Source organism: Cetorhinus maximus, chromosome 15 (genome assembly GCF_964194155.1).
Source record: "Cetorhinus maximus chromosome 15, sCetMax3.hap1.1, whole genome shotgun sequence".
Lineage (NCBI taxonomy): Eukaryota > Metazoa > Chordata > Chondrichthyes > Lamniformes > Cetorhinidae > Cetorhinus > Cetorhinus maximus.
In genome coordinates, this window is record NC_135893.1 from 6,377,496 (window position 1) to 6,398,716 (window position 21,221).

Sequence of the window (21,221 nt, forward strand, 5' to 3'; positions counted from 1 at the left end):
TGTTCATTGTCCAAGAGAAACAGTTTTGTGAATTTCCATCTTATCTGCACTTCTCATTATTTTAAAGACCTGTATCATGTCCCTCCACAATCTCTCCCCTCAAATGAAAATAAGTTTGATCTCTTGAGTCTTTCCTCATAATCTCTCAAAGCTTGGTTAGTCTTCTCCAAACATTTTTTAATACTCTAGAATTGACATCACCATTGAGCAGTACGAAATCCATCCAATTTATTCAGATTTGTAATCCGGTGTGCTCCAGAAATATTTGGGTACCCAATCTGCTTCACTGATAATTGTTTCAGGATACCAGATGTTTTCTTGTGGTATGATGAGTGATTACTCAAATTCTTTCCACTCTCTCTGATTACATATGTATATTATTACCTTTTCCCCCACATACATTGCCCTCCAATTATCTCCAATAAAATCCATCTGCCCACCCACATAAAGTGGTCCAAGTCTTTTTAACCATGAACAGTCTCCTTTCATCAGATGCGTGCCGTTAGTAAGTTTAACACTATTTTTCTCGATATGTTTCATGTTCATTTACAAACAATATGAACAACAGAGATGCAAGGGCAGATTCCTGAAGGACACCACTGATTACTTTATTACAAAGAGAGCATATTCCATTTATCACCACCATTTACCTGCTATCGTTCATCCATCAGGATAACTTGTCACCTATTTCATGAGGCTTAAATCTTTCCCACTGGTCTCATCTCACCAAACATATTTTTGAAACCCAAGTAAGCTATATTTGCTGAATTAGTTCTGATAAAAAGACATTGACCTGAAACGTTAACTCTGTTTCTCCCTCCACGCATGTTGCCAGACCTACTGAGTATTTCCACCAGATTCATCCTCTAACTTAGTTAACTCAAAATATTCTAATAAGCCAGGACATGATCACTTTCAAACCAAACTGACGACTGCCTTCACACTCATCCTCTTTAGATGTAAAATAATTATGCATCCTGTATTCTACAAATAATTTTACCACAATCAATGCTATTCAATAACTTACCACAAAACCGTAGTTCTTTCCTCTTTTGAAAAAGCTGACTGCTCAACACTATCCTATGTTTGTAAAATATCCATAAAGCTCCTCTCCGTCATCTTTCCCCGTACAGATTTTACCTGTCTGCTCCTCAAAACTGTGACTCATTCTACAGCAAAGTTTCACAAACAGCCGTTCTGATTCCTCCACCAAATACTACTCTTGACGTGTGAATGTGCTTGTTACCTAGTAGGTCATTTAAACCACAGGTTAATCCTTTCTTCAGTAGGTCACAAAGTAATTGCTGATTAGGAAGGCCATTTGGCTCAACTTGACTTGTCCTTCCAAATTGAAACTTATAATAGTCTCATTATTGCAACATCCAATTGTCTCTTAAATGATGACAAGGCTTTCACCTCCACTACTCTATCTGGAAATTAATTAGTGCTGATCCCTCTTTGTGAAGAACTTCCTGTTATCGGTTCTAAAATCCATTTGCTAGTTTGAACCTGTGATCACTTTTCCAACTGTTGCAAATTAATTTAAAGTAGTATTCCAGAAATATCCCTTCTATTTCCTTAACTACTGCATAAAGTCACCTCTCAGACACAAAGTCCCCATATTTTCAGTTTTTCTCATTACTCATGCCTCTGACACAAGGAATCACCCTCATGGTTCTTGCCAACACTGCCTGCAATGCTCGATTATCTTCTCTTGTTTCTCAGCGAATGGAACTGGACACATTGAGCCTGACCAGGACACTTCACAGTCGATCACAACCTTTGTTAATTCAACTGTACTGTCTTGGTTATATAGTTCAGCATTCTATTGACTTTGTTGACTGCTGCTCTGCGTTGGTTAGTCATTTTGAGCAGCAAGTCTACTCAGACTCCTTTGAGCTTCATCATTAGCTTTTTCAACACCATTCATAGAGTCCATGTGCCAGCAATGTTTCCTTCCTCTGTGCAATACTTCACGGTTGCTTGCATTAAATTTCATCTGGTCTTCTTCCTGCCCATTTACATTATTCTGTCTAGCTTGTTCTGTAATTTCTGGGCTGCTTTATTTGATTCCAGTGCACCTACAAGTTTGGGGATTGTCTGTAAAATTGACCACCTGCCATCCACAGCCCCATGCATTTACTAGAGGGCCAAAAAGAAAGAAAGACTTGTATTTATATAGCAGCTTGTATGACTTCAGGACGTTCCAAAGCACTTTACCCTCAATGAAATACTTTTGAAAGCAATCACTGTTGTAATGTAGGAAACTCTACAGCCAATTTGCACACAGGAAACTCCCACAAACAACAATGTGGCAATGACCAAATAATCTGTTTTGGTGTGATGGCAATCGAGGGATGAGCGTGGGCCATTGAGGAGAACTACCCTGTTCTTCTTTGAAATAGTTCCATGGGATCTTTTATGCCCACCTCAGATGCAGCCTCAGTTTAGCATCAGAACCAAAAGATGGCACTTCCAACAGTGCAACATATTCTCAGTACTGCACTGAATTGTCAGTCTAGATTGTTGTGCTCAAATCTCTGGAGTGGGACGAGAACCCAAACGTTCCAACTCAGATCAAAGGAAAGGAATGAATAGAGACCCTTGCTAATTTTTACCAATTCTTTGTCCAGGGACATGATACCCAATCATAGTGACCCACCAGCTGCATAACTGATTTTAGACTACTGGACCCATAACAAAGAGCAAACAAACTTGGACCTTTCCAACATATTGCTTGGTGTCACGTAATACAATTACCTACTGAGCCATCCATTTTTTTGGGGGGTGTGGTGGAGATGAGAGAAAAAGTGCATGCTATATCTTACACCAATGTTTGCATACAAGCAAATATTTACAGGAGTGAATTACAAATCCAGTATCACATTTAGCCTTGAATATTTTTACCCTAGATTATTTTACATGGCTTTTCCATAGGATTACTGGTATAATTGTATAAAGACCAGGCAATGGATTAGTATGCAAAATTGTAGACAAGTTAGATCTGGATTTAATTTCAGTACTTAGAAGCTAAATGTAATTACTGATTATACATGCTATGCAAAAATCAGATGTGAAAACCAAATCCATTTGCATTTCGCCTCTTATTCAACCCTCCAAGCACAACAAATTGCTATTAATTTACTGCGGTACCAAGTACCAAATACAGAGTTTGAAATAAATTCAAGATAGAAGCACAGGATAAGCAGACCTTCAAACATTAGACAGCTGAATTGGTGTCAGTCACAGCTTTTGGCTTCACTCTGCTTTAAGATTTCCTTGGTCAGCTGTCATTATAAAGGAGATCTCAGCTGGGGAGGCTGGTGCCAAGGCAGCGTCACAATGCATTTTCATGTCTGAAATGATCGAGACAATCTACTCTTCTCTCATCCTCAGCTCAGATTTCATGTTGTAACTGTATTAAAATAGATCCTACTCTGTTCAAACAACTGCACTAATGACTGAAATAAGATTACACTTTTTCTTGATGCTGTAACACAAAGATAAAAAGAAAAAGATCTCCAATTACTCTTTCATCAGTCAGGGTCTCAATGTGAAGAACAGAACTAATGGTTTTAAAATTACATTTAATTCACAAGGCAATACATTTTTCTAAAATGCTCTGTCTTGAAAATACAATATAACCTTCTTAATGAGCATTATATAGTAAAAAGCCAATGGCATCAGTCATGTTAAAGGGATTTTAAATTGTCAGCTTTACTGTTCAACTCAGCTAACATTTATATTCATTTTCCAACCCTAGCTGGATAATGGGCAATGACAAGAAAACTCCAAAATTGGTCCTCTAAGGCATCAGTTGATGAATTCATTGTAATGCAGAACGAGTCGGACCTGATCATAGATACTCCAGACTCAATCTCCCGAAATTAGCTGGTCTCAGCTGGGGTAATGGCAGGTGTTTTACATTTAATCTTGGTGCTTCTGAGCTGGGAGACACAGGTCGAACTACAGATCAATCAGGACTCCCACAGTTCATTATAGTCTTGTAATTCCAGTTGGAGAATAAGTGTATATGGAGGCCCAACAGAGAGAAAGCAGGTTTGACTGTGATGCACACCATGATTGAGCAGCCCAGCAGTCTAGCTATCAAGTTCAATAGGTGAAATTTGTCCACATTGCACCAAAGAGCATCCATGGAACCTTACTCCAGCATTAGTCAGAAGAAAAAGGGACAAATAAAAAGAGATATTTTCTCCTCCAAAGCAAAGCAACAGCACACAGCATTTTTACTTTTGCAACTTTCCCAATTTCTGTTTTATTCCAAACTTGGTTACATCTGAACTCCTAGTTTGCCATGTGTTCTTGCTCATTAAGTAATCTTGGGGTCTTTAATTCCTAAGGCTGACAGCATCATAGATTCATAGAAAGTTTACAGCACAGAAGGAGGCCACTCGGCCTATCACATCTGCGCTGGCATTTTCCAGCATTTGATCTGTAGCCCTGCAGGTTACAACACTTGAGGTGCATATCCAGACACCTTTTAAATGAGTTGAGGGTTTCTGCCTCTACTACCCTTTCAGGCAGTGAGTTCCAGACCCCCAAAACCCCGAGTGAAAATGATTTTCCTCATCACCCCTCTAATCTTTCTACCAATCACTTGAAATCTATGCCCCCTGAGTCACTGACCTCTCTTCTAAAGTAAATAGGCTCTTCCCATCCACTCTACCCAGGTCTCTCACAATTTTGTACATCTCGCTCAAATCTCCCCTCAGCTTCCTCTGCTCCAAGGAGAACAACCCCAGCCTATCCAATCTTTCCTCATAGCTACAACTTTCCAGTCCTGGCAACATCCTGGCAAATCTCCTCTGTACCCTCTCAAACGCAATTACATCCTCTCTGTAATGAGGTGACCAGGACTGCACAAAGTACTCAAGCTGTGGTCTAACTAATGTTTTATATAGTTCCAACATAACCTCCCTGCTGTTCTATTCTATGCCTGGGCTGAAAAGGATTCCAAGCGCCTTCTTAACCACCTTATTAACTTGTCCTACTACCTTCAGGCATCTGTGGATACTCACTCCAAGGTGTCTCACTTCCTCTACTCCTCTCAGTATCCTCCTATTTATTGTGTAATCCTTTGCCTTGTTTGACTTCCCCAAATACATCACCTCACACTTCTCTGGGTTGAATTCCATTTGCCATTTTTCTGCCCACCTGACCAGTCCATTAATATCTTCCTGCAGTCTACAGCAATCCTCCTCGCTACCAACCGGGCAGCCAATTGTTGTGCCGTCTGCAAACTTCTTGATCATTCCCCCTACATTTACGTCCAAATCATTAATATATACCACAAAAACAGGGACCCTAGTACAGAGCCCTGCGGAACCCCACTGGAAACAGCCTTCCAGTCACAAAAACATCCCTCACCAATTAATTACCCTTTGTTTCCTGCCACTGAGCCAATTTTGTATCCAATTTGCTACATTCTCCTGGATCTCATGGGTTTTTATTTTTTTTAGCCAGTCTGCCATGTGGGACCTTGTCAAAAGCCTTGCTAAAATCCATGTGGGCCACATTAACTCTTCTGCAATGATCAACCTTCCTTGTTACTTCCTCAAAAAAATTCAAACAAGTTAGTCAGATATGGCCTTCCCATAACAAATCCATGATGACCACCCTTGACTAATCCCTGCCTTTCTAAGTGACAGTTTATTCTGTCCTTCAGAATTGATTCCAATAATTTCCAACTACAGAGGTCAGACTGACGGGCCTGTAATTATTTGGTTTATCCCTCGCTCCCTTTTTAAACAAGGTACAACATTAGCAGACCTCCAACCCTCGGCACCTAATCTGTATCCAGTGACGATTGGAAAATGATGGTCAGACCCTCCACAATTTCCTCCTTGACTCCTTTTAACAGCCTGAGATACATTGCATCTGGCCACCAAACCACTATTTCCAAATTTACCTCACCGTCACACTTATTCTGCTCAACCTTGATAGTGCCCACTGCAAAGGCTATGGGCCCTGACAATATTCCAGCAATAGTACTGAAGACTTGTGCTCCAGAACTTGTCGCACCCCTAGTCAAGCTGTTCCAGTACAGCTACAACACTGACATACACCAGGCAATGTGAAAAATTGCCCAGATATGTCCTGTACACAAAAAACAAGGCGAATCCAACCCGGCCAATTACCGTCCCATCAGTCTACTCTCGATCATCAGTAAAAGTAATGGAAGGGGTGATCAACAGTACTATCAAGCGGCACTTAGCTCAGCAATAACCTGCTCACTGACGCTCAGTTTGGATTCCGCCAGGGTCACACAGCTTCTGACCTCATTACAGCCTTGATTTAAACATGGATAAGAGAGCTGAACTCCAGAGATGAGGTGAGAGTGATTGCCCTTAACATCAAGGCAGCATTTGACCGAATGTGGCATCAAGCAGTCCTAGCAAAACTGGGGTCAGTTGGAATCGTGGGAAAACTCTCCGCTTTTTGGAGTCATATCTAGCATCTATCATAACAAAGGAAGATGGTTGTGGTTTTTGGAGATCAATCATCTCAGTTCTAGGATATCACTGTAGGAGTTCCTCAGGGTTGTGTCCTAGGCCCAACCATCTTCAGCTGCTTCATCAATGACCTTCCTTCCATCATGTCAGAAGTGGAGATGTTCACGGATGATTGCACAATGTTCAACACCATTCACAACTCCTCGGATGCTGAAGCAGTCCATGTCCAAATGCAGCAAGACCTGGACAATATCCAGGCTTGGACTGACAAATGGCAAGTAATATTCAGGCCACACAAGTGCCAAACAATGATCATCTCCAAAGAGGGAGAATCTAACCATCATCCCTTGATGTTCAATGACATTACCATTGCTGAATCTACCACTATCAAAATCCTGGGGATTACCATTGACCAGAAACTCAACTGGACCAGCCATATGAATATTGTGGCTACAAAAGCAGGTCAGAGGCTGGGAATCCTGCGGTGAGTAACTCACCTCCCGACTCCCGAAAGCCTGTCCACCATCTACAATGCACAAGTCAGGAGTGTGATGGAATATTCTCCACTTGCCTGGATGAGTGCAGCTCCAACGCTTGAAAAGCTTGGCATCGTCCAGGGCAAAGCAGCCCACTTGATTGGAATCCCATCCACAAATATTCATTCCCACCACCGCCGTTGAACAGTGGCAGCAATCTGTACCATCTACAAGATGCACTGCAAGAACTCACCAAGGATCCTTAGGCAGTACCTTCCAAACACGTGACCACTACCATCTAGAAGGACAAGGGCAGCAGATACATGGGAACAGGGGAAGTTCCCCTCCAAGCCACTCACCATCCTAACTTGGAAATATATAGCTGTTCCTTCACTGCTGCTGGATCAAAATCCTGGAATTCCCTCCCTAACAGCACTGTGGGAGTACCTAAACCACAGGGACTGCAGCAGTTCAAGAAGGCAGCTCACTACCAACCCCTCATGGGCAATAAGGGTTGGGCAATAAATGCTGGCCTAGCCAGCAATGCTCACATACCATAAATAAATATATAAAATAAGAGGATTCTTCAAATGGATTCTTAATAAAAAAAAAAACTCTTGTAATTATTCATGAGAACTACTTTGCAAAGGAACCTACAGGGAAATATCAAACAACTTGTTTAACATCACAAAAATCCCACAGTAATTTATGGAAGGCGGTGGGGAGGGAACAAGACACTGAGCTGCAGAATAAGTGTAGAGTACTAAAGGAATGCTTAAAAAGTTAATATTTTGATGATGCTTTAAAAGTTGAGGAAGAGAAGGGTTTAGGAATCAAGTTCCAGATGCAAAGCTGTAAGATACTTGTCATGCCACAACCAAGAATGTTTTCTGACAGGAAGAAAAAACAAACCTGCATTTATACAGACCCTTCCTTGCCCTAAATGCTTCACTCTTGTCTTGGAGGCAAAGGCAGAAGGCAATCTGCACACAGTGGGGTCCCACAAACAGCAATGAAGTAAATGAGCAGGAAAGCTCTTTTAGTGATGTTGATCAAGGGATTAACATTGGCTAGGCCACTGGAAGAGCTCACCTGTTCTTCTTTGAATAGTACTGTGGGATCTTTTATATCTACCTGAACAGGCACATGGAGTCTTGGATTAACGTCTCATTTGAAAGGTTGCTTGATTTAATAATGCATTAATAACAAATCTACAGCATAAACAAACGATAATCATAGCACCCAAATCATAATAGAGTTATAGAATTCTAAAACACAAAGTGCCTGTTCTAGTTTTTTGAAAGCTATTCAATTAGTCTCGCTCCTCTGCTCTTTTCCCATAGCCAGGTAAATCTTTCCCTTTCAAGTATACATCTTGGTACAGATTATTTCTGCTGTGTGACCAACAGGCTCTAACTATGACACCAAAGCATCAGTATCCATTCTGGTGAGTAAAGATCATATACCCAGCAGTATAGTCCAGCTTTGTTTCCCAGTTTGGGTTGAGTTAGCTGAGTGGCAGCTGAGTGCACTACAATCAACTCAGAGCCATTGATGGGTGGGGTAGGGAGCAGTCAATTAAATCACCCAGGGCTCCTGCTAATGGTCATTATATACTGCATTCTGCTGCAAAGTGCATGGATATCAAAAGATGAGTGGATGAGACATGACTGCAATATTCTCCATCTCCAAAAAGAATGCTGACACTTCCTATCCAGCCTTGTACTGAGAGATAGTCACTTGAGCAAGGTGGCAGAGAGCTGCAGCAGATCCACACCACTGCGGATGGAGAGAGGAGAGAAAATTTGGATGCTGTGGGGAGGAGGCAGGGTGAGGGGGTCGGAAGTGGCAAGTCAAGATCCAACACATGCATTAGTAAATTCCCCTGTTGTCATAAGGATATTAATTCTAGCTGAAAACAGGTACAGAAAATTACACTTCAAATCAAGCAAAACCTGATGATGCATTACAACATTCACAACACTACAGCCTCAGAGTTGAAAATAAAGCATGAAGGCAATCCTTCAGAATTATGTTGCATTTTAAAATGTCTGGTGACCTTAGAAAGATAAGCAGCTACAAGCTCTATTGACACCACTCTAGAGGATCAAAACAGACAGGATCTATAATGGTTACCTATTTCAAAGGCAGGAGATGCATCAACCTGTGGAGTTAGGAAATGTGTATGGAACATGGTATTGGATCGATGTGGTTTAGAGATCAGACACTTTCCATAGTGCCCTACTCAGAAGTGGCTTTCAACTAGAGAAAATATGAAGTGCATGGCCGGAGGAAAAAAAACACTTGGCAGGGAAAAAAAAATTGTAATGGAAAGCTAATAAGATGAATCTCTGAGAAGCAGCAAGGTTTATAGTGATATTACAAAAACTATCAAATTAACCATGCTCACAAAACTCCTCTCATTAAAGCTTTAACAGAAAAGGTGTGTAAACCAGTGATAAACACAGGCAAATACACACATAGCAAAATTACAGCATTTTTGCTCACTGCTTATAACTGTAGATTTTAGACCAGTGCTAGTTTTTCATGAAGTAACAGGGAGGGGTTACACACAGCACTGGTGTGCTAAAATTGCCATATGTCTCATTATGAACCTCTGAATCTGGTGTTAGGATGGGAGAAGCTGGCTTCAATAATCAATGGAAACAGGCAGCACACACAACCACTCTCCTCCAATCTGAACAGAAATGCCAGGCAGTAAACAGGAGGACATGTTTGTGCCAATAAGCCCTTACCTAACAAACAGCTGAGATCATGAATGGAATAGTGAAATAAAGCATTTTTAATAAATGTTAATGTTGTCTTGTACAACTGTTTCCATGTTTATTGTGGGGGTGGGAGTTGGTGCATTGTTAACTCCCTGAACAGCGGAAAATCTGGTGAGGGTCTTCTCTAGCCATTTGTTCAACCTATTCGACAGAGAATCCTTTAAATGGGCAGGATGCTGTTTAAATATGCTAACTGAGGTCCTACGCTGGTTGTAGGATCCTGATTGCAATCTCCATGGAGAAATTAGCAGTACATGCAAAGTGCATGTCAGTTCCATGTTTTCCAGGCATAGGGAAGCCCAACTACCAATCTTTAAGGAACCACTGGAGGTTGCTCAAAATAAAGTTGTTTGCCACCTAAAGCCTGATGGTAACATTTAATCGAGGTTTGTGCACGAAAACGGATCAAGCTGTCCAACAACTGCTGATATAGTACCCATTTTGGGCCGGAACCGAAAAATCTCCCACTATATCTTTTGTCCTTTCATAAGTTTCCTCGGGTTATAGACCTTCTGCAGCTACAAGGGCAGAGAGCATTCCTGCTTTTGACAGGCCATGTGGAGGAAATTCCATATTCAATTTTTCTTCTCCTGCAGGGCAACACCCAACTTGGCAGCTCCCTCCATGCAGCAGGATGGTGACTGGGACATCTGCAAGATGAGCTCTTGTATTTCAAGTCTCAGGTCGATTCAATGGCAGCTTTTACCTTTGAGTCAGAAGAACCTCTTCAGAACGTGGCTTAATTTCTGTGTAACAGTCAGGGGGTGCTGTACTGCCTGGTGGTGTTTTTCAGATGAGCTGTTACACCAAGGCCTGCCTGCCTCATTGGAAGATATAAAAGATCCCATGGCACTATCCAAAGAGGAACAGGAGAGCTCTGCCAGCGTGATGAATTTAATCAACCCAAGTAGAAAGGAGTTTCCCGGTCATCACCAATTCTATCTTTTGAAGATATCAATTTCTTGCTTCAACGGGGTACCGTTCCATGGTTAGATCACCCAAAGGACCACTATGGCTGCATGGACCTTTGCATTGAATGCCAGAAAGTTATCAAATGGTGGGCAGTCATAGCCAAGCCCTATTCCATCTTCAACCAACTTCCATGAGACAGAATGAATCCTGCCCAATGGACCCCTCTCTAACCCTGAGACATTAAGCCCAACTTTAATGTTTTGTTGTGGCTGTGACAAGTTAACTCAGCTCACCTCAGTGATTGAATCGCGTTCCTTCCTCATCTGCATGGTTCAAACAATCACAGGGTAAACTCTGACAGAGCAGCAGACTGGAGAGGATTGACTGAACATGTGGCATGAAATCCCAAAAATTCCACTTGCATCAGGTAACATTAATTAGGCACTCTCACATCATTGGCCTGAGTAACTCGCTGCCTGTCAGTTCCTTAATGATCATATGCTCCAAGGTGCAACCATATTTTGAAAATTAACAAGGAGCTTAGCACTCAAAAATGACATAGGTATTTCCACATCTCGATTTTTCATGTTACTGATGAATAGCAAACAATCAACACGCTAACAGCCGCAGGATAGGGTATAGTTTTTAATACATCCGAAAACTGAAAGGCTAAATGTCAGTGACAAAGGTTAATCATGTTGAAGGGGTGAATTTACACTTCCAGTGTCATAGTTATGATACTGCTCTCAAATTATGAGCTACAGAAAATAGCGAAAATTAGTTTTCTAAATTTAAGTCCATAAATACAATAAGTGTTTAAGTTTGATTGGCAAACTACCCTATTGCCATGCTTTAGGGCTTTGGTCTCAATCTTTTGCAGCTCATCAAGGTGAAGGATACCATTGTTGAGAATGGAATAATCCAACTTTGGACAGCAACTGCCAGCATCAAGAACTCCCATCTTAGATTTATCATAGGCCATGTGCAGAGTGCAATACACTCCTCTCTACTTCTACAACATCTCTTCACAAGTCCAAAGAGTAGGCCGACCACACCTTTCTGGTGAAACATTAGGTCAACAGTGACAAATTCTCAACTGTCTACCATCCTTCCTTTCGGATAAATGTGTATTTTGATCAGCAGCCCAATCGCGTCCTAAAGGGTCTACAAGCCAAACCACTTGGAAACAACCTTAGCTCAGAGAGACAGAAACAATACGGCGGGGTGTCTTCCACAGTTCAAGTGGAAATAGTACAAAAGTTTCACTTCCACACCACTACACTTCAGCAGAATCCGAGTGACAAAATTATTTTCCACTGTATGCTTGTGTAAAATCTGGCTGTCCCTCTTTCCACAGTGCAAAGCATCATAGCTCCTCATGTACATGTCACATTTTTTTCAAATAGGGAGGGCCAGGGGTGGTGGGTGGCAACACTTACATGAGTCAGTTATGGATTTCCCTTGAGGGCGGGCTTACAGTTGAAGCATAGCCTCCTTGCAGAATCAACCCATATGCACATCAATACTTCATCCAACACTGCTGATGGGAACAAAGGTCATCTTTCACCTCTCAACTAACAACAAATTCTATCCACTTCAGTGGATGGTTCTTTTTGCAATCCACATGATGCTGCTGGTAGTGCTTGTCCCTCCTTCATCTATGGGTGTTCATTTCCACCTAATTAGCTAATCACTTAAATCATACACTTCTTATATCTTTGAAATGCGTTTGCCACTGTTTCTGATGGAAGTGTAAAAAGAGATGGCTAATAAAATCTGCACGGGAAGCAGAGCCATATGGTATTTTACGCTGACAGTTGTATGCTAAGTAACTACATTGTAAATTTGTGCTGACTTTAACATGCATTTAAATAGATACTTAACAGTAAAGGAAACAATCAGATAGGAGACTGTGAAGGCATCAACAATTTTGTGGACTAACAGCTACAGAAACCCTACCAGTCCATTTTTGAGTCTCATTCTTGAATGTTCCTTAGGTTCAGGAGGCTTGCGATGTTTGCCCTGTATACTCCTGCACTCAAAGCTGTACCCACCATAACTGAGCTGCTACCTCATTCACAACTCCTCCTGAATGAAATAAAATAAAATTACGTGAGAAGAATCGTGGGACTCATTTAATATTGCTCGTTGCCTGTGCAAGCCAGCACAGACTTCATCATGCTTCGAAATATTGAAAGCATGTTTAGGAACACACTCAAATATGTACTGTGTCCTGACCAACCAACATCACTAGATCAAATTATCTGGTCATTGTCTCATTGTTGGTTGTGGGATCTTGCCACGTGCAAATTTGCTGCCATGTTTCTTACATTGCAGGAGTGATGACACTTCAAAAGTATTTCATTGGCTTTAAAGTGCTTTGGACTGTCCTGTTGAGCAGTTTTAATGTACTAGTAAGGGCAAAAGGAGTGATGTTTTAATGATTGCAAGTTGTCATCTTCATTATCGCATTCTAATTGTGATATTAAAATTTTATTAATGCACTGAAACTGAAGATTTTTCCTTTAAAAAAAAAGCTGGGACTGCAATAATTAAAGCACTGACCTCTATATGAAACTTTGAACAAAATAATTGCTTCTCATCCTAACTCAGACACCTTGCATAATTCATTAACATGATGCTTGTGGCACATATTCATAATAAACTCTTAAGATTCATGCTTTGAATATTTATGAGAAGTCATGTTAAAAATGAGTACTGCAGTGGGTGAGATTAGTGGTTTTCAAACTTGTGTGGGAGACGTTTTGTGAGGACTGATATGCTCCCAGATCTTGCTCACAAATATTGACACACTCCCACAGACCCTCTGCCTAGCTTCTGAAGAACTGTCACAGCTTCCCAAACGGAGCAGTTATATCTCTGAAGAAAATGTTTTAGTAGACAGCAAGGTAGGTAATGTTCGGCAAGTCAATATAACACATCACAAAAATCCAAGAACCTCAACAGGCCAGCACCTGAAAACCTCGAGGTCGAAACTTTAACGTCATTTCACAGGTGCAAAAAGGACCAATTTTGGGGCGCAGTGCCCTGGGCTCCAAGGCGGCTTAAACACAGCATTGGGTTGGGGCAATTTTCAGCAAACTGAGACAGCCGCCTAAAACGGATATTAAGCACCTTGCATATCTTAACGAGCAACATAATGCTGCATGATCCTTTACTGAAATTGGATTGCTCTGAGTAGATGAAGCCGAGATCAGGTTTTCGGGATGTAGAGACAACCTAGCCAGTGGTCCTAACCAAAAAGATGAATAATTAGTTTTCACTCTTCCTCCCAAGTCCACAGTACCTCAACTGGCTGTAATTGTAACCCACATCTCTAGCAGCTGGCCTGAACTGCATGTTCCATCAGGCAAGCTGCTTGTGGAGGGGGAGAGGTCGCTGGCAGCTTGACCCGACTGTTTAGATCAAGGCCAAAGGCCAAATTTGTGCCATCTTTGGGCCTCCATCCTTTCATGTAGGGATAATTCCTTGCATCCATTTGCCACTTTAAATTTGGCCTCAAGGAATTTCCAGGGCTTCCCTTTTTCCTCCAGGACTTTAGGGGATGGGAGGGGGGGCGGTAAAAGGCTTCTCTGTGAGGGGCACCAGTTACAAGTGAAAAATTGGGCAATCTCAACTCAGTTCCTAATGGTCACTGAGCCAGCTGTAGCTTAAAATCACTCACACATCTGTTTAAAGTAGTATTTTCATTCAGAGAAGCCAGAAGGATGTCTGATGTAGGAAACAGTGATTCATATTGTCACATTAGAACATGGGTCTCCACCCTCTAGGTCTTTATAAGGTGCACATAGATGCACCCATGGTGCCGAGGGAGCCAAGTGTGAAGTTTAAATCTATGTTCCCAATCATTTGCATATGTCTCAAGTTTAACAAACTGGTTTAGAATTTATCCCCTAATGAGGTGACAGCCCTTTCCTAATAACCAGGTCCACAAAATTCAAATCTAAGAAAGCAGTAAGAAATAAGCATCCAACTTAGACTGAGTTACCAGAGCTCAGAGGCTGCACACGGTCCACTGGACGGCACTACAATAACCATTCTGCCTTTCTGATTTTGGGGGTTAGATACACATCACTGAGACAAATTAGAGGGAATTCTATTCTGCACTTAGCCAGGGGAATAATGCTGACAATGAATTCTACATTAGCCCAACCTCTCCTTATAAAAGACTTGCATTTATATAGCGCCTATTATGACCTCAGGACATCACAAAAGTGTTTTACAGCCAATTAAATGCTTTGAGAAATGTAATCACTGTTGTTAATGGAGAAATGTGGCAGCCAGTCTGTGCACGGCAATGTGAATTATCAAAATTTGTTCTTAGTGATATTGATTAAGGGATAAACATTGGCCAGGACACCAGGGAGACCTGCTCTTCTTCTAAACAGTGCCACGGGGTCTTTTACTTCCGCCTTTAAGAGCAAACCTTGGCTTAACAGCTCATCCGAAACACAGCACTCAGCACAGTAGTGGAGTGTCAGCTCAAGTATCTGGAGTGGGACTTGAACCCACAGCCTTCTGACTTGGAGGCGACAGTGCTATCCACTGAGCCATGTGTGATGTAGATAAAATTCAAAAATTCAAACAAAAATTCAACCACTAAATAATATTATTTCACTAATATTGATACTAATATTCAACCACGAGAACATCGAGCCATTGATAAAAAAATCCTCCCCGCATAAATATGATTAAAATATGATACCGGTGGAATAGCAGGTTTGCACCGAGGAATTCCAGCATCAGGAATAGCCAATCTCAGCTGCAAAATAAATCAAAAGTTACGTGTGGCCAAGGCACAAGTCCCAACCTGTGCTAGGCTTCTAGAATGGGTGTGACAGCAGAATCAGGAAGGAAGCAGATTCCCACCCAGCTCAAAGGCAACAATTTGGAGACAGACCCAATCACTCCCAATTGGAAGGACAGGCAAGGTAAGTCTCCACTAGGCTAAGGTGTGACTTCTTTAATCAAATCTGGAAAAACACTCAAAATCAAGCTGCTCACTGTCTCGACTGTTATGGAACCAACGTCGGGCCAGAAACAGCTAAATTCTACAATATTGCTACTCAGGCCAGTACTGTAGAACTTCAATTGTCAACATAAATCTGTCATTATAAGGTTAGAATGCCTTATTAATCTTTTGACCTTCTAACTACAGGATACTATTATCAGTAAATAATGAGAAATGTCAAATTATTGGGAGGATAAAGTTTAAATCTATATGATGTGCATTAAGCTCCAGGGTATGCACTTAATGCAGCCCAATCTTTACCCGACACTTATAATCAGTTGTGGTAGATATTGAGAGTGTATATGCACACATCAAGTTAGTGTTGATACTTTCTGCTTGAAGATGGCCTTATAACGACATTAGGTGAGGATAAGATCCTGTATCCTCGCAATCTCCGCTAACATTCTTTTCAAGGTTTACATGGGAATTAAGAAAGAACTGGAGTTTATGAAATGCCTTTCACAACCCACAACACTTCCAAGCCAATGAATTCATTTTGAAGTGTAGTCACTGTTTATACAAACAAACACAGCAGTTAATTTGTACACAGCAAAGTCCTTAAAAAAAAAATAAGACAAATGGCCAATTAATTTGTTTTAGTTGGCATTGGTTCAGGGATATATGCCACCTAGCAACAATGGCCATTTGAGATTGGGCACTTGGTGCCCGTGATATCATACCCCAACAAAATGTTAATGTTTTTAAGGGGCAGGAAGAAGATTCGTAAGGAAAAAAACTCTTAATAACAATATCCACTAAGAAAAATTACAAGATTGGAATCATACAGCACAAAAGGAGGTCATTTGGATCATCTTAACTATGCCAACACAATGGATAAGATAATAGACAAGCCCTGACAGTCAAAGATAAACTGGGTCTCTAAACCTTGTGAACAAGAAAGGTACAAGATTCAATTTTTGTTCTCTGTTGTATTAACCTATCTCAGCAGGAGTAATGGAAGGGGCATCGAAATTGGACGGAAGGGAAAATTAGTCAGGGTTCCTGCTGCTCCAGAGCCATATGCAACATTCCTTACCAGAAGTGTGCATGTGCAGACAATGGATAACATCAAGAACAGGCTTGGCTGTTGACATTCAATAGGCTGCTGGCGCTTACTGTTGTGTCCTGTGCATAAACAACAGTCCCTTAAGCGAGGGTTCAAATGATGACTGTTGCTCTTGGATTTGTGCCCCAGTGAGAGGTTAAGTCCTTAATGGGATTGGGGGAAAACTGGGGGGGGCACGGAAGAGGGGGACAAAACAAACAGAATCCTTCAAAACAAGCAACCGTTTTGTTCAGGTTGATGATGAGGATGGTAGTGAACTTTCAGCCTAATCCACTCCAAACACTTAACATCACTGCATTATTCCATGCTATATATGAGCTTGTTAGACTAAATCATTAAAAAGCACTATGGCAGAAGCATTATTTTTTGATCAGGTTCAGCATGTTAAATGTGCAATCGTTCAAAAATTCCACAAGTTCCTATCACTTGTTCACACCGATTGTGTCCAGCACATCCTGATGTTTTCCTAATGACACAAAGGAGTGAATCATTACCATTTACCTTCCTTTAGAGACCCAAGTGTGGTAGTTTAGAGTGTGGAATTGTTGTCAGCTCTCCACTGTGCCTTAGACCAGAAGCAGTTGGTACAATTGGCTGGGCAGCCACTGTATTTGATGATATTAGAATCCCTCTACCAAGAGCAGGTCTGCCGGAAAAAAAGCATCAGACGACCTCAAGCCAACCCTATTCATCTGTTCCAGCTGCGGAAGGGGCTACCACCCATGAGTCGGCCTCTACAACCACAACAGAATGTTCAATTCAGAAGTGACATATACCCTGGGCGCAGTTCATCATCTCCCTGGACAGAGAGATGCCTAACTAACGCACAGAAACAGACTATTTGACCCAACCAATCCATGCCAGCAAACAATCCCCCAACGCCCGCAAGGTTTTGAATCAGAGACCTTCCGTGTCGAGGTCACCACAACCACGACACTACGGAAATGATGTGAAATTAGTCTAGCGCCCAGCTGGGAACTGATAATTGCTCCCAACAGCAAGGGGGAGTCCTGGGACTTGTCAGCTGGCTGGAGCTCATAAACTTCACCCCCTGCCTTAATGCACTTCTCAGCCAGTTAGCAGCACTTCCATATTCACATTTCCCTCCAGCTCAATTCTTAATGCGAAATCCATGCCTCGGTTCTTTAGATTACCAGCACCAATTCTTATAGAAGGCAGGCAGTCTGCTCAAAGGCATTGGCCACTGCCATTTTATAACTAGCTGGCAATGAGGAAATATGTGGCCTCTGAATCCCTTGCTTCCATTGACAATTCAACAGATCTACCCACCAACCTCCAAAGTGCGTGGGGGGGGGGGGGGGAGAGATCATCATCTAGCACTTAAAAAGCTCTCAACTCAATTCAGTTCATAGCATTTACCTGTGGATTTGAAGGTTCTAGGTTCAACTTCCACATCATAAATTTAAATTTATAATGTAGGCCAACACCACAATGTAGGACCAAGACAGTGTTGGCTGAATTGTGTGCTTCAGAATGAGATGTCAAAACTGAGAAGCTGTTCCAATGCTCCTGATGAACATTAAGAATCTCACAGCAACACTTGAAGAAGAGGACTCACACAGTGCCTTTGCCAACATTCCTCCCTCAGCCAAGCCCTCCACAACACATACTAACTGGTCACACAGCTCAATGCTATTTGCCGCAAGTATCACAGAACAGTTGACATGTTTGCTTAGTTAAGCACTCAGTGGACTCCTAAATTCAACACTTAATTTCAATACTAATACAAGTTTTATGTTTACACACAAAACCTGCCCTGACAGATAAATCATTGAGCTGATTATTATAACTATTTTAATCATAATTCCAAATTAATCTGCCAGTTTCTTTTTTAAAACAAGCCTTTAAAGCTGTCTACCTATATACTGAGTAGAGGGGCAGGGGTGGTCTATGTCGTGCTGCAACTGAAAAAGCTGCCTAAGCTATTTACAAACATTATTTGCAAATAGGCTGGTCCCCCAACCTTTCTTACCAAATTATATCAGGCAGAACCTCTTAAACCTTACTCAAAGCAAGTAAGGATAACCGCCCGCCCCCCCAACCCAACCCAATCCAATCCAATCCAACCCCACCCCAAAATCTGACAAACAGTTCAATTATTGTTTCAGCCCAGGAGTCGAGCACAAAAATCTAGGCCGACACTCCAGTGCCAGTACTGAGAGAGTGCTGCCCTGCCGGAGGTACTGTCTTTTGGATGAGACCGAGGCTCCCATCTGTCCTTGCAGGTGGACGTAGAAGGTCCCCAGCACATTATATCCAAGGAAGAGCGGCAGGGGATTTACCTCCCGGCACCCTGGCCAATATTTATCATTCAAACCAACATCCCTGCGCGGTCATGGTCACACCGCTGTCTGTGGGAGCTTGCTGTGCGCAAACTGGTTGCTGTGTTTCCGACTTCACAACAGTGGCCGCGCTCCAAAAAAAAAGGAAGCGTTTCACTGGCTGCAAAGGCTGCTTTGGGATATCCTGATGCTGTGAAAGGTGCTATATAAATGAAAGTCTGTCCTTCAGGAGAAAAATCTCACACACACACACACACACACAAATCATTTAAAATTTCTCTGGAGATGAGGTTTTAAGGTGCCCCAGCCCTGGGCAGTAGTTGGTGTGGGTGGCCCGTGCCCTCTTGGTGATGTTTTAATTCCTCTTTAATTTGAAGGCTCGAGGCTCCCCCGTGGAGACAAAGCTGCGGCTCAGGCCGTTGTCAGGCAGCCGAATCCCGGCCCACAGCCGCCATCCCCTCCCCTCCCCTCCCCTCCACTCCACCCCACCCCCGGACATCCGCGCCCCTCAAACAACAACGCGCGAACCCCAGGCACAACGGCTTCTTACCCCCCGTGCGAGAGGTTCCCTCCTCCTGCTGCCTGGCCGGGGACGGCGGGACACACACACAGCCAGCCGCCTGTTCCTGCCGAGACTCCGGGCGGACTGAGGCCCTGCCGGCCGCCGGCACTCCCGGGCTCCGCCTCCCGCGGAGGCCGGGAGAGGCGCGCCTGCGCAGGAGCTCCCCCGCCTCCTTTACCCTTTCCCCAGCAAGCCGGGAGAGGCGCGCCTGCGCAGGAGCTCACCCCCACTTCCCGCAGGCCGGAAGAGGCGCGCCTGCGCAGGAGCTCACCCCCACTTCCCGCAAGCCGGGCAAGGCGCGCCTGCGCAGAAGCGCCAGTGAGTGGCTCACTCAGAGCAGCAAATCCCTCATCCAGAGGTAGTAAGAGACTTGCATACTGGCACTAATATCATCAATAAATAATAATAAATATCCTTTAAATGATAATGAAACGCACTCAATTAAAAAAGACCCCCACATGCAGCTTAACCTATCATGAATACCAATGACATGTGAAACAGAAAATAACAATTCGGTCCATAATATGGAAACTTGGAAAGTAAAATTGCAATTTGACTCTATTGCGATAGTTTTTAAAAGCAAAACACACAACTCTATTAATTCTTTATCCATGGCAAAATCCTCAGACACGGACGCACTAACTGTAAATTCCAAAAAGGAGAGAACAGAATTTTGCAGTCAGTGTTGTAGGCAATCTGCAATTATACAGTGCTACATTATTACAGGCATAAAGGTTTTAATTGTATGGATACATCAACAGCACCAAAGAGCCCTAAAAGAGCTGAGGTCAATGGGGATGAAGGACAAAACCCTCCTATAGCTGACTATAATCAGAGGAATATGGTCATGATTATCCATGAATGAGTATTACAGCCCCAGGACAGTGCTGCAGGAATTTCCCTTGGCCAAAACATCTTCAACTATTTCATTTCCCATCAGATCAAGAATGGGGATATTCGCTAACAATGCCACACTGTTTGGTTTCATTCACAACTCCCCTGACAATCACTGACACTGAAGTTCAATTGAAGCATTCATAAGGGAATTGGACCATTATCTGAAAAGGAAGAATGTGCAGGATTGCAGGGAGAATGACACTAGTTAAATTGCTCATTCAAAGAGCCAGTGCAAATGCGATGGACCAAGTGGCCTCTTTCTGTGCTGTAACAATTCTGTGACAATGAAGCAGCCCCTGCAAGGCTACTACAGGACCAGGATAATGACCAGACTCGGCTGAAGCAGGTCGTCACATTCTGTAGCCATAGCAGAGCTGACTCATTTGAGTCTCAGCTAGTATAAATACAGGGGCCTCTAGTGTGACTTTCACTGAGCGTCACTTGACAGAGTGAGCAGCAGGGAGTTTGGTGAGTGAGCGAGTTAGGGGAAGGAGGTGCTCCTTTCTTTTTCTACCTTATTTAGCCGACAGAATTTGGTTCTTACTTTGGTACATAGGAAGAAGCTAATTGGTGACTAACTGGTAAGTTATTCTACTTATAATAAAATTTAAGTAAAGTTAAGTTGTGGCAGGGAAGCTCAGATGAGTTGAATGTACATCCTGTGGTATGTGGGAAGCCATGGATGCGCCACGTGTCCTAGACAAATGCATC

At 42.5% G+C, this 21,221-nt stretch overlaps 1 protein-coding gene across 4 annotated transcripts in view; it reads right to left on the minus strand.

Annotated features, from left to right (window-relative positions):
* ctnnbip1 (catenin, beta interacting protein 1) overlaps window positions 1-19,734 on the minus strand; it is a 91,093-nt gene extending 71,359 nt beyond the window's left edge. Inside the window, exons 1-2 of one of the 4 annotated variants that reach the window (XM_078557819.1) lie at window positions 17,250-17,482; window positions 15,377-15,433 (exon numbers count right to left, since the gene is read on the minus strand). In XM_078557819.1, coding sequence (XP_078413945.1) covers window positions 15,377-15,414 — 38 coding nt within the window. In that variant the 5' untranslated portion in view covers window positions 15,415-15,433; window positions 17,250-17,482. Of the gene's footprint in view, window positions 1-12,609; window positions 12,738-15,376; window positions 15,434-17,249; window positions 17,483-19,591 lie in introns of those variants that run through there. The other 3 variants (XM_078557824.1, XM_078557823.1, XM_078557821.1) reach the window with 3 other exon arrangements.
* Window positions 19,735-21,221: the final 1,487 nt, after the last annotated feature.